This window comes from Sceloporus undulatus, chromosome 6, assembly GCF_019175285.1.
Source record: "Sceloporus undulatus isolate JIND9_A2432 ecotype Alabama chromosome 6, SceUnd_v1.1, whole genome shotgun sequence".
Classification (NCBI taxonomy): domain Eukaryota; kingdom Metazoa; phylum Chordata; class Lepidosauria; order Squamata; family Phrynosomatidae; genus Sceloporus; species Sceloporus undulatus.
Genome location: NC_056527.1, coordinates 71,679,806 through 71,692,319, shown reverse-complemented (window position 1 = coordinate 71,692,319; position 12,514 = coordinate 71,679,806). Strand labels below are relative to the sequence as shown.

At 42.3% G+C, this 12,514-nt stretch overlaps 1 protein-coding gene across 2 annotated transcripts in view; it reads left to right on the top strand.

Moving 5' to 3' along the window:
- IKZF1 (IKAROS family zinc finger 1) overlaps window positions 1-12,514 on the top strand; it is a 150,492-nt gene that overhangs the window by 97,781 nt on the left and 40,197 nt on the right. The window contains exon 5 of one of the 2 annotated variants that reach the window (XM_042476757.1): window positions 9,004-9,258. The exons of the other annotated variant lie outside the window; for it this stretch is intronic. Coding sequence (XP_042332691.1) covers window positions 9,004-9,258 — 255 coding nt within the window. The remainder of the gene's footprint in view (window positions 1-9,003; window positions 9,259-12,514) is intronic. 2 annotated transcript variants of the gene reach the window in all.

The following is a 12,514-nucleotide window of genomic DNA, read 5'->3' as shown; positions in this document are numbered from 1 at the left end:
GCTCCATCCCAACCTTCTCACGATCCAGAACGGCCAGGTTCAACATCCGGACATCAAGAGCTTGCCATTGGTGGCTTGGAGGCTCTGTCCTTAGCCTCACTACCTCTTTCGGTACGGATGGTGATCTTGGCTGCCCACAGACTGGCTACTCAAAGGTCCTACGCTTCCAAATGGAAGAAGTTTCTTTTGTTCCTCTCTGACAGAGGCCTCTCTCCAGCTCAGGTGTCGACTCCTGTGGTGCTGGGGTTCTTGATGGCACTAGTGGATGCGGGGCTGCGCCTCACTTCTGTTAAGTGCTACCTTTCAGCCATCTTTTCCCACTTCCAGTTTGATGGCAAACCTTATTTTTTCATGGACCCTCTTGTGAAGAGTTTCCTGAAAGGTTGCTGCAACCTTCACCCTCCAATCTCGATACCGGCACCGGCTTGGAGCTTGGACGCTGTGATGTCTGCCTTACAATCCAAGCCCTTTGAACCTATGGCCACAATGGACTTGAGACTATTGACTTAGAAAACTGCCTTTTTTGTGGCCATCACTTCTGCCCGTCGTGCGGGCAAACTCTGTGCCTTACGGAGGGACCAGCCTTTCCTTATGTTCCATAAGGACAAGGTAGTCCTGCATACTGACATCACTTTCTTGCCTAAGGTGGTGTCTGCCTTTTACATGTGCCAAGACATTGTTTTGCCCATCCTGGCTTCGAACCCAACCACTGAGGTCGAACACAGTCTACACACTTTGAATGTTCAGAAGGCTTTGGCCTTCTACTTGGACAGAACTGCAAGTTCGAGCCGTTCCGAGAGATTCTTCCAGTGCTACTTGGAACCGAAGAAAGGACTGCCTGTGACGGCGCAGAGGTTTTCTAAATGGGTGGCTGGTACCATCCACCTCTGCTATGAATTGTTAGGCAGACCCCTCCTGGCTAGGGTTCAGTCCCATGCAACTAGGGCGGTAGCAGCATCCTCCGCATTCTTGACTGGGGTCCCCTTGGAGGATGTTTGCAAAGCTGCTGTTTGGTCCCAGCCTCTGACTTTTATCATGCACTATAGGCTGGACACCAGGCCCAAATGGGATGCAGCCTTTGGAAGGGCAGTGTTGGTCTCAGGGTTGCATTGATTGCACTGCATTTCCATGTCTTTTTGTTAAATATGTACATTTCCAATGATTTACATGTTCTAAAGGGAATGCTTTTGCCAGTTGGCTTGTTTACAACTTTCTGATGGTTTACATACGTCTTGCATGACCTTATGTGTTATCTATGTGCCTTATGCCTTGCACAGGTTAAGTGCTATCTTTAACGTACCAGAATAATGACTGATACAGGTTTCTTGGTTCAACATATTTATTGTGGAAAATAAACACACTTTGTTTGAACCTTACTCGGGTCTGATGACACTCCCTCCGCCTCTGACCTGAGCTTGTCAGTCTCAGCTCATTTGTATGATTCACAGAGACCACAAAGAAGAAGGACAGGTTGCTTACCTGTAACGGTATTTCTTCGAGTGGTCATCTGCGAATACATACAAATCCTGCCCGTCCTCCCCTCAGTGTCCTGCTCTTCATTGGCTCATTCTCATGTCGCTTACGCAGCGTTAATTTCAGAACTGGGGAAAGAGCGGGAAACCAGGGGCTTTATAAGGAATAGGCGGAGCTACCGCCAAAAAGTTGCTAAAAGTTGCAAAGTTAACTTTGCCCAGTGATTCCAGAAGTTTCCGAACAGCAATGCACAGGCGCAGTACAACCCATTTGTATGTATTCGCAGATGACCACTCGAAGAAATGCCATTACAGGTAAGCAACCTGTCCTTACATCACTACTCTTAAGCGTCCAGCTGGTAACTAGCCATGCAGTTGATCGCATGTTTACACATGTGATCGTTCGCACATTTGTCCCTTGTCAATGGGTAACGCTGTCGCGATGTAGCCCCCGCAATGGCTGCACCGCCTCGGCCTGAGCACCCCCGTGTCCCATTTGGACTCCCAATCCAGGGCTACGCAGCCCTGGAAACCACGCCCACAGATCCTAGACCTATGCGACCACAAAGTTGTGACAGCAACCCAACAGCAAAGAGGGAGGGTGGGTAAGGCAAGCCGCATGGCAATGGCACTGGCCCAAGTGCCTTCTGGCCTTAAATAGGCCTGGCAGCCAATGGGAGGCCAGGAAGGAGGGGTGGTCCTGCCTCCCAGCCTCCCAACCAATCCCGGGTGATGCTGGAGAATGACGCCGCCCAATCAGGGGGCACCTCCGGGTCCTGAGGCACACTGGGACCTGTAGTCCACAGCACTGGACTGGAAGTGCCTCCCCTTCCACCCGCCTGGGCCAATCTCGGCCCAGGCATCCCTGCACCTGGGCTGCTGGGAACAGCCTGGGCCAGAGAAGTGGCGCGGCAACAGGGCCAATCTGCTTTGTCAGGCGGCCCCATTTCTTTTACAACATTTGGTAATCTTTGAGCTTGGCAGGTTCTGTGTGTGTGTGTCTCTGTGTCTGTGTGTGTTTCTTTCTCATGTTGGTAGAAGGGATTAATTTTCCACACCAGCATTAAGCAGTATGACAAGAATCGGCACAGGTTGATACAGTTATTGTATCTAATTGCTCTAAACCATTATTTTTTAAAAAGAAACAAACCAAGTCCTTGTTCTCAAATCAGACTGATATGTTCATAAAACTCAGTTCCTAAAGACCCTATATTTTTTAGGCCATGTGAACAGCAATTCTAAGCATGTTCATGCAGGAGTTAGTCCCACTGCATGTGTGGGATTTATTGCCAGGTATATGCACCGGATTGCAACCCCATTTCTATTTTCTATTTAGAATTGGAAAATGAAGCAACCTGGAGAACAGGAATAAAGTACAGTGGGTTGAATCCATGCTAGTCTGATTATTTAAATGAAACCCATTAAAATTTATGGGGCAGGCTTACCTGTCTCATTCATTCCCTGTATCTGTTCTACACTGAGTCTGAGGTCAATTCAGACTGAAGTGGAGCTGTTAGTGTTGTTATTTTTGAACATTTCAAGTTATATGTTTTTATTACAACATATATTTAGATTTTGATTTGCATTTTTGACATTTCCCTGGCCTTGGTAAAATGATAAAATTTGAAGATGGAAAGCCTCAAATCCTGCCACCTCCCAAAAGTCCTTCCTCCTCTTGAGTGAGGAGTTGGGACAATAAATGAGCAGTACGTTTGGGGCTCCTCAGAAAGGGACGGTATTGAAGAATGAAGATGGGTTCACTGAGCTGGCACAACAGGCTAACCAAGGTGATGTTTGAAAAACTCCAACTGGCACTTGAGCCAGTAGTGGAATGATGCCAGGGAGTGCAGTTCCATACTTTAATGATATCTGTCTAAAGATTCCCCCTTCCAAAAGGTTCTCATTTCTAATATAAATAATATAATTTCAGGGAAAAGAACAAAGCTATATGAATAACACAATAATATGACAGAGGTTTTGCTGTGCAGTTGGTGGACAAATTTACTCTCTGATTTTTTTTTTAATAAAATGTTTTCTGAATATAGAAAACTAATATTTCAGGAATAAAGTGCCTAGCTTGGTCTTCTCCCCCAATGTTCTAGTTTCCAACTTTATGATTTTTTTAAAAAAAAAGAAACATGAGAGCATTCCAATGCCTAATCCTATAGGCAACTAGTCTGAGGTGCTCCAGTCCAGCAAGAGCTGAACCTCATGCTTTTCCTGGCCATATATATTGCTTCTGCCTGATGAAGTTATTCTAACTGAATGCAACTCTATTCATCCAGTTCATTCTCTATATTTTCAGATCTGCAATGCATGTACATGAAGATAACAATCACCTATCAGGGCAGCAATAGTTACTGTATGTGACAAAATGTCTACTTATAGTGTATTCAGTTTAGTGAGAGAAAACGTTTCCATTGATGTCTTTTGACTTGTAGCACCTTTTATGTACAAGTAATTCAAGTATCTTCACAATTACTTGCGCACTGAAACGAATCATAGAATAGAATCATAGAATCGTAGAGTTGGAAGAGACCACAAGGGCCATCCAGTCCAACCCCCTGCCATGTAGGAAATCACAATCAAAGCATATTCGACGCCCATCCAGCCTGTGTTTGAAGACCACTAAGGAAAGAGACTCCACTACACTCCTAGGAAGTGTGTTCCACTGTCGAACAGCCCTTACTGTCAGGAAGTTCCTCATAATGTTGAGGTGGAATCTCTTTTCCTGCAGCTTGCATCCATTGCTCCGGGTCCTAGTCTCTGGAGCAGCAGAAAACAAGCTTGCTCCCTCCTCAATATGACATCCCTTCAAATATTTAAACAGGGCTATCATATCACCTCTTAACCTTCTTTTATCCAGGCTAAACATCCCCAGCTCCCTAAATCGTTCCTCATAGGACATGGTTTCCAGACCTGTTGCCATTTTAGTCGCCCTCCTTTGGACACGCTCCAGTTTCTCAAGGTCCTTTTTGAATTGTGGTGCCCAGAACTGGACACAATATTCCAGGTGGGGCCTGACCAAAGCAGAATATAGTGGCACTATTATTTCTCTTGATCTAGACACTATACTTTTACTGCTGCAGCCTAAAATTGCATTGTCCTTTTTAGCTACCGCATCACACTGTTGACTCATGTTCAACTTGTGGTCTACTTGGACTCCTAGATCTCTTTCACGTTTAGTCTCGTTCAGCCAAGTGTCCCCCATCCTATATCTGTGCATTTTATTTTTCCGCCCTAAGTGCAGTACCTTACATTTTATCCTGGCCTCTGGAGCTATTCCTCCTAATTTGGTGTCATCTGGAAATTTGATGAGTATGCTCCCAATTCTGTCATCCAAGGCATTGAAAAAGATGATGAATAACGCTTGCCCCAGAACAGAGCCCTGTGGGACCCAACTGGTCACTTCTCTCCAGGATGAAAAGGAGCCATTGTTGAGCACCCTTTGGGTTCAGCCAGTCAACCAATTACAAATCCATGTAACAGTTACCTTGTCTAGCCCACATTTCAATAACCTCTTTGCAAGAATGTCATGGGGAACTTTGTCAAAGGCCTGAAATCAAGATATACTATATCCACAGTATTCCCTTTACCTACGAAGCTGGTAATTTTATCAAAGAAGGAGATCAGATTGGTCTGGCATGACTTGTTTCTCTGAAACCCATATTGAATTTTTGTGATTATGGAATTGCCATCTAGATATTCACAGACTCTCTGTTTAATGACGTGCCCAAGAATCTTTCCTGGTATTGATGTCAGACTAACTGGACGGTAATTGTTGGGATCCTCTTTTTTCCCTTTTTGAAGATGGGGACGTTTGCCCTCCTCCAGTCTGCTGGGACTTCTCCTGTTCTCCAGGAGTTCTCAAAGATTATTGCCAATGGCTCCGATACTACATTCACCAGTTCTTTTAATACCCTTGGATGTAGTTCATCTGGTCCTGGAGACTTAAATTCATTTAGATTAACCAGATATTCCTGTACTATCTCTTTACTTATTCTGTGCTGAAATTCCCCTATTCTGTCCTCTGTTCCATTATCCTCAGGTTGAGCACCCTTTTCCTTTTCTGAGAAGACTGAAGCAAAGAAGGTGTTGAGTAATTCTGTCTTTTCTCTGTTCCCTGTTAACAATTTGCCATCTTCTCCACATAGTGGCCCTACCATTTCCTTCTTCTTCTTCCTGTTGCTGCAGATATATCCAAAAAAAGCCCTTTTTATTGTTCTTAACCTCTCTAGCAAGCCTGAGTTCATTCTGCGCTTTAGCTTTTCTGACTTTACCCTTACAAATGCCTGCTATTTCTTTGAATTCCTTTTTTTTTTTTTTTTTGGTGATTTCCCACATTTTCCATTTCTTTTACATGTTCCGTTTAAAACTTAGCTCCGTTGAAAGTTCCTTAGTCATCCATCCTGGTTTCTTGAGACGCCTCCCATTTTTCTTTCTCACTGGAACTGTTTGAAATTGTGCCTTCATTATCTCCCTTTTGAGAAACTCCCATTCGTCTTGAACTCCCTTATCTTTTAGTATTTCTGACCATGGGATTACCCTCAATACTTCACTAAGTATACTGATATCCATTCTCCTAAAATCTAGAATGCGTGTCCCATTATGCCTGACTTCTCCTTTCCACTGTATTACAAACCACAGGAGAACATGGTCACTTCCACCTAATGATTCCACCGTTTGCACACCATTAACCACGTCATCCTTGTTGGTTAGGATCAGATCTAAAATAGCTGACCCCCTTGTTGCCTCTTCCACCTTTTGGACAATGAAATTATCTTCGAGGCAAGTGAGGAATTTGCTAGACCTTGATAATTTTGCTGAGTTTGACTTCCAGCAAACATCTCTCCTTTCTGAGTGTGTAGTCATCTGTTCTAGAAAAGCATCATCCAATTCCTCCATCTGACTGGGGAGGTCTGTAGCAGACTCCATAATATCCTTGTTGTTTCCCTATCCTTTAATTTTTATCCAGATGCCCTCCACCTAATTTCCAGTATTGATGTTTGGATCTCTTCACTGGTGTAAATATCTCTGACATATAGTGCTATTCCTCGTCCTTTCCTGTTTGGCCTATTTCTCTTAAAAAGGTTATACACCTCTATTTCTACATTCCAGTTATGAGACTCATCCCACCAGGTTTCAGTGAGGCCTATTATATCATATTTGCTGTACTAGGAGTTTGAGTTCATCTTGCTAATTTCTCATGTTCTCTGCATTAGTGTAGAGACATCGCAGACCATGGGTCCCCTTTACTTGCTGCCTGTGAAATATTTTTTGCCTCCCACTATTGGGTCCTTGCACTATTTCTCTTGTTTCCTTTATGTCAGTTCAACTATATTCTCCATCCATTTTGCCTTTCTTAATATTGTCTACCTCCCCCACAAAACTCAGTTTAAAGCCCTCCTGATCAAGTTTTTGGTACTGTTGGCAAAAACATTTCTTCCAACTGGCGTGAGATGCAACCTGTCCTTTGTAAGAACTCGCTCCTCGTGGAACCGCGGGCCCTGATCAAAGAATCCAAATCGTTCTCGGCGGCACCATCTGCGGAGCCAGTTGTTCACATCTGCTATTTTCCTCTCCCTTCCTGGACCGTGCCCTTCAACTGGCAGAAGAGACGAGATGACAACTTGTGCATCCATTTCTTTCAGCTTCCTATCAAGAGCCTCCTAATCCCTTCTGATGTTCTGAAGGCTGTGTCTTGCAGTATCATTGGTTCCCACATGGACCAAAAGGAAGGGGTATTGGTCAGTAGGCTTGACCAGTCTTGTCAGCCTCTCTGTCACATCACAGATCTTTGCCCCAGGGAGACAACACACCTCTTGAGACATCTTGCCAGGTCTACAAATCACTGGTTCTATATCCCTCAGCAAGGAGTCCCCCACTATGACCACACGCCTGCTCCAAGGCTTAGCAGCGACTGTTCTCTCTTGTGGAGCTCTCAGGCTCCCCTGCTCTGTCCCTGAAGTCTGTTCATGTTGCTCTTCCTCGTCCTCCTTGATAAGGGAAAGAGGTTTGAATCGATTCTCTAACTGCAAGCTCCCAAAACAATCCCTTCTTGGCCTACTTCTCTGTGTGGCATTCCGCCAGCTGTCTGCCTCCTGTGTATGTGAAGTGACCTCCTCCGCCCCAGCAACTTCCGCTGTGTGGTACTCTTCCAAGATCATTAGTTCCGTTCTGTCCAGGAAATGCTCTTGCTCCCTATTATGCTGAAGTGTAGCTACTCTGGACTTCAGCTGCTGTACTTTCTGCTCCAAGAGTGCTACCAACTTGCACTTGGTGCAAGTGAAGTTCTCCACTTTTGTAGGCAAGAAGACAAACATCCCACAAGTGTTGCATGTGACTGCAGCAGTTCCCTTAGTGTCCATACTGTGAAGTCTTTAGTAATGACTGAAGCATTACTCCTCCTCAAAAAATCCTCTGGTAAACTCCAACATTAAGGCCCCTGATGACCTGGCCTTTTCACCAGTCTCTGGCAGCGAGTTCAATCTACTGGGAATATAACTTTATGGGAATAACTTTATAACTTTATATTTGTTTGTTCATTACCCTTTATTTCACATTATTTAGGCAATTCATGTTATTTTTTCATTCATTACCTTTTATTTCACGTTATTTAGGCAATTCACATTATTTGTTCATTCATTACCCCTTATTTCACATTATTTAGGGAATTCAATTCAAAACCAGTCCAAAGCAACCTTGTACTTGGTTTGAGCATTGGACTATGACTCTAGAAGGCAGGGATCGAATCACACTGGGTGACCTGGTGCAAGTCACACTCTCTCAGCCTCCTCAGAAAATGGCAATGGCAAACTCCATCTGAATAAACCTTCCAAGAAAACCCTGTGACAGGGTCACGAGACAGAAAGAGAGCCCTGGCCAATCCCTTCCCTCCATTTGGAGAGGATGAGTTTGCAAAGGGAAAGAGCCAGAAAGGGCTGAGAGGAGAAGGGAGGGAGGCAGTGTGTGTGTGTGTCTGTGCGGAGGGCTGCTTCATACCCAAAACAGCTCCAGTACTCCGAGAGGCTGAGAGAAAAGCCCCCCAAACCCAGAGGGAGGGAAAAAATGCAGCCAGCAAAGGAACTTGGGAATTTTAGTCTGATTCGAAGGCAATCCAAGAGTGACCAAGACATGCATTCCATACCTGCCAAATTCGAATTGAACGCAACTTAGGAGTGGAACAGGATTTGTAAATTCTGTATTTCCCCGAATTTACACATCTCTCGGTTGACCCTGGATTGGGTTCGAATTAACTTAGCATTGACTTCGATTACATGTGATAAACTCTCGCACAACAACGTGAAACTCCATGATTGCATTCGGGATCACACTGCATTGGCCTTCCAATATCCCCCATTTCCCCCGTGTGATAACATCCGTAGAAATGTAAGTGCAGCAGTAATTTGCCCCTCAAGTGTATTGAAAGTTCTGCTGAGAAATGCTTTCCTTTGTGTTCATTGTTTCTTTGCCAGAATGTTTTTGTTCATTTAAAAAACACTGAGCAGCATCCCTCTATTGTTTCTTTCAGCCAGTAATATTAAAATAGAGGCACAAAGTGATGAAGAGAATGGGCGTGCCTGTGAAATGAATGGGGAAGAATGTGCAGAGGATTTACGAATGCTTGATGCCTCTGGAGAGAAAATGAATGGTTCACACAGTGGCAGCAAAGCCATATCAGGAGTTGGAGGCATTCGACTCCCTAATGGAAAGCTAAAGTGTGATGTCTGTGGGATAATTTGCATCGGTCCCAATGTTCTTATGGTTCACAAGAGAAGCCACACTGGTAAGGCCTAGTAGAGTTTTTATTTCCCTGAGCCACTGAAAAGATTGCCACATTGTAAGTGTTCTTTTGCCTCATATGCAGGCATCTTAATTAATGACAACTTTGTCATCTCATTCAAGTGAAAGCTTCCTTCAAAAATCAAAAGTTGCTTTGATAAAGCATGAGTCACAGATACCTTCTTTGAGTAGGGCAATTTATTTTTTGGATTCAAAACTATATGCAGGTGCACACACTAACATATGCTCACTGAGAGAATGGGAATATTTGCAGTACATATTTGGTCAAAAAGGATTACTGTGGTCTCCATTCACACTATTCACTCCATCTCACACTATTTAAATTCAAATGGAACATGAAGTCCACAGAAGATTCTGAGGTTGTGTATGCACTTTCAGTTATATCTGAAAGTTTAAGGGAGTTCACAACTCAACTATCTTTTACCTGTGGATTTGACATATATCTATGGTTCTCAAACTTTTTACCTTTGTGACCCCCTTTACATATATATATATGCAGAAGTTTCACACTTCTCAGTCTGCATATTTTTATTCACACATTCATGTATATCCATGAATATATTAATGCAGCAGCATCTCATCCTAAGAGCTGGGGCAGTGTTGGGAGGGGTGGGGACAGAAGAGAAGTGGCTCTGGATGGTCCCCACTACAGGCCATGATGCAGCAAGCTTACCTGCTCTCCTCCTCTTCCTCCCTCAGGCAGAGCTGGCTGCTCTAAGTGTCCTCCTTGCCTTTTGCTTCCCCCACCAGAACAGAAGTTTGGGGAGGAGGAGGAGGGGGAGCATAGCCTCTAAGTCTCATGCCTCTCTTGATCAGCAATCACATCCTCCTGGAGGTCCCACCCCTCAGTTTGAGAACCACTGAATATACTATTTTATTTATTCTATTGACATAATTTTATAACAAAGCTTGTAACTTTTTTTTGGGTATTTCAGACTATGTGTCCGAAAACCCCACAAAAAACTATGGATGCCAGCCATGAAAGCCTTCGACTTCATAAAGATTATAACTATTTCTGTTTCTATATCTTCTATTTTTGTTCCTCCTTTCAGCCATACTTTTTACAAAAAGTGTTATCAAATTAACATAAACCAAATTATTTTATTTGGAGAAAATATGTAATTGACATTTTCTGCATTCCTTTAAAAAACTGAGTCTTGGTTTCTATTGTTTTAAAAATTAGCTGTTTTGTGCGCTTTAAGATATGTGTAATGCACTTTGTGCCAATTATTTATTTATGGCATGTTTTTGTAGTAAAAATATTAAAATACTGAAGTAAAATTTCTCAGTTCATAGATATACTGTACCATACAGTCCTAGTTCTTTGGAGAAGCATGGTTTGACATTGCTGTGACAATTAATTGCTCAGATTAAAAATGTAAATCTCTGGTCAAATGAATAAACGTTTGAGAACAAGTATATATGTAGAAGAATTTTTTGATTGAGAATCAAAGGACTATGTTTATTTGAAATTGGCAAATTTTACTATATCATGAAATGATAATGCGAATATCTTTAGCAAAATGAATATAGAATAAGAAAATCTGAAAACACATTGAGAGTTTATTGTGGATCAGTGGAAAAATGGATGATATATTAGCTCAACAGGACAATAATTAATAATTAAATGAGTTAACAGTATAAGGTTACAAGGTTAAAGGATAAACCCTGGATAAATAATGTCAAACCTAGATATACAACTTCAAAAATTGTCAGTGTCTCTGAAGGAATGGTGTAGAGATTTCCATCTTCTCATAGAATCATAGAGTTGAAGAGACCACAAGGGCCATCCAGATCAACTCCCTGCCATGCAGGAAATCTCAATCAAAGCATCCCTGACAGATGGCCATCCAGCCTCTGCTTAAAGACCTCCAAAGAAGGAGACTCCATCACACTCCAAGGGAGTGTGTTCCACTGTCAAACAGCCCTTACTGTCAGGAAGTTCCTCCTAATGTTGAGGTGGAATGTCTTTTCCTGCAATTTGCATCCATTGCATCCATTGTTCTGCATTCTAGTCTCTGGAGCAGCAGAAAACAAGCTTGCTCCATCTGTAATATGATATCCCTTCAAATAGTAATATTCCTCCCATCATTCTTCTGTATAACCAAAACACTAGTTAAATATGCTTATACACCACAACAACATCCATCGTATGACAGAATATGACAGATTCTGACACTGATTCCCAAACTGATACATTAACACAGAGATGGAAATCAAGAACCTTCCAGAAGTGGTGGTCTTGGACAAGTCACACTTTCTCAGTTTTAGAAGAAGGCAATGGCAAAAGCCCTCTGAACAAATATTGCCAAGAAAATCCTGTGACAGGTTCACCTTAGGGTTGCTATAAATTGGAAATTACTTGAAGGCACACAACAACAACAAAGCCCTGCCCAGTCAATTAATGACTTGTTTAAAAATTTAATCCAGGAATTAAATTAATGCTGAAATTCCAGCTTTTCACGTAGCCATTTATTCTTGATTAATTTGATTGTACTTTAATTGCTTTTGTAATGTATTTTTGTTCCACAACATGATCTATTAGAAACTGGTAACCTGGTATTACAGATTTAAATCTGGTAATACAGATTTAATTATTCCAAGATGTTTCTTTCATTAATCATTTTATAATATTTTGACTTTGTTTCCTGGTTTCTAGTGTATTGCATTGACCACTTCTTCCCAAAAATTCCCATGCAGATATGCTTTTCCTGTCATTTAATCTTGAAGTGGGGGAAGACTCAGCTGCTTATTTCTGTTTCTGTGTAGGTGCTTCCAGGTGAACTGTTTTATCCAGCATTTGACAGTATAGACTATGTACTTATTCATGAGAACTTGACTTTACATTCATCAGACTTTACATTACTTCATCACTGGGATAGTTGGTAGCTTTTGTGTCCCCAGCAAAATGGATCTTGGCAATTCTTTGCTTCTACTATTATTGTTTTGAGAAAAATGACATCGCTCCCACTTTCCCCAAGCTCAACAGGGAGTCTCTAGAAGCCCATGGAAGTGACAAACATTTCAAATTCTTCAGACTCACTGCAAAGACAGAAAAGTCTTGACAGTTTTGCCATGATTCTTCAATACCACTGAAGTCCGGGGAGCCTGATTACACTGACATGCTTTATCATTTTTCCAGGGCTACTTGTGTCTTTTTCTCCCAATAATTGGTTTAGTTTAATAATAATAATAATAATAATAATAATAATAATAATAATAATAATAATAATAATAAT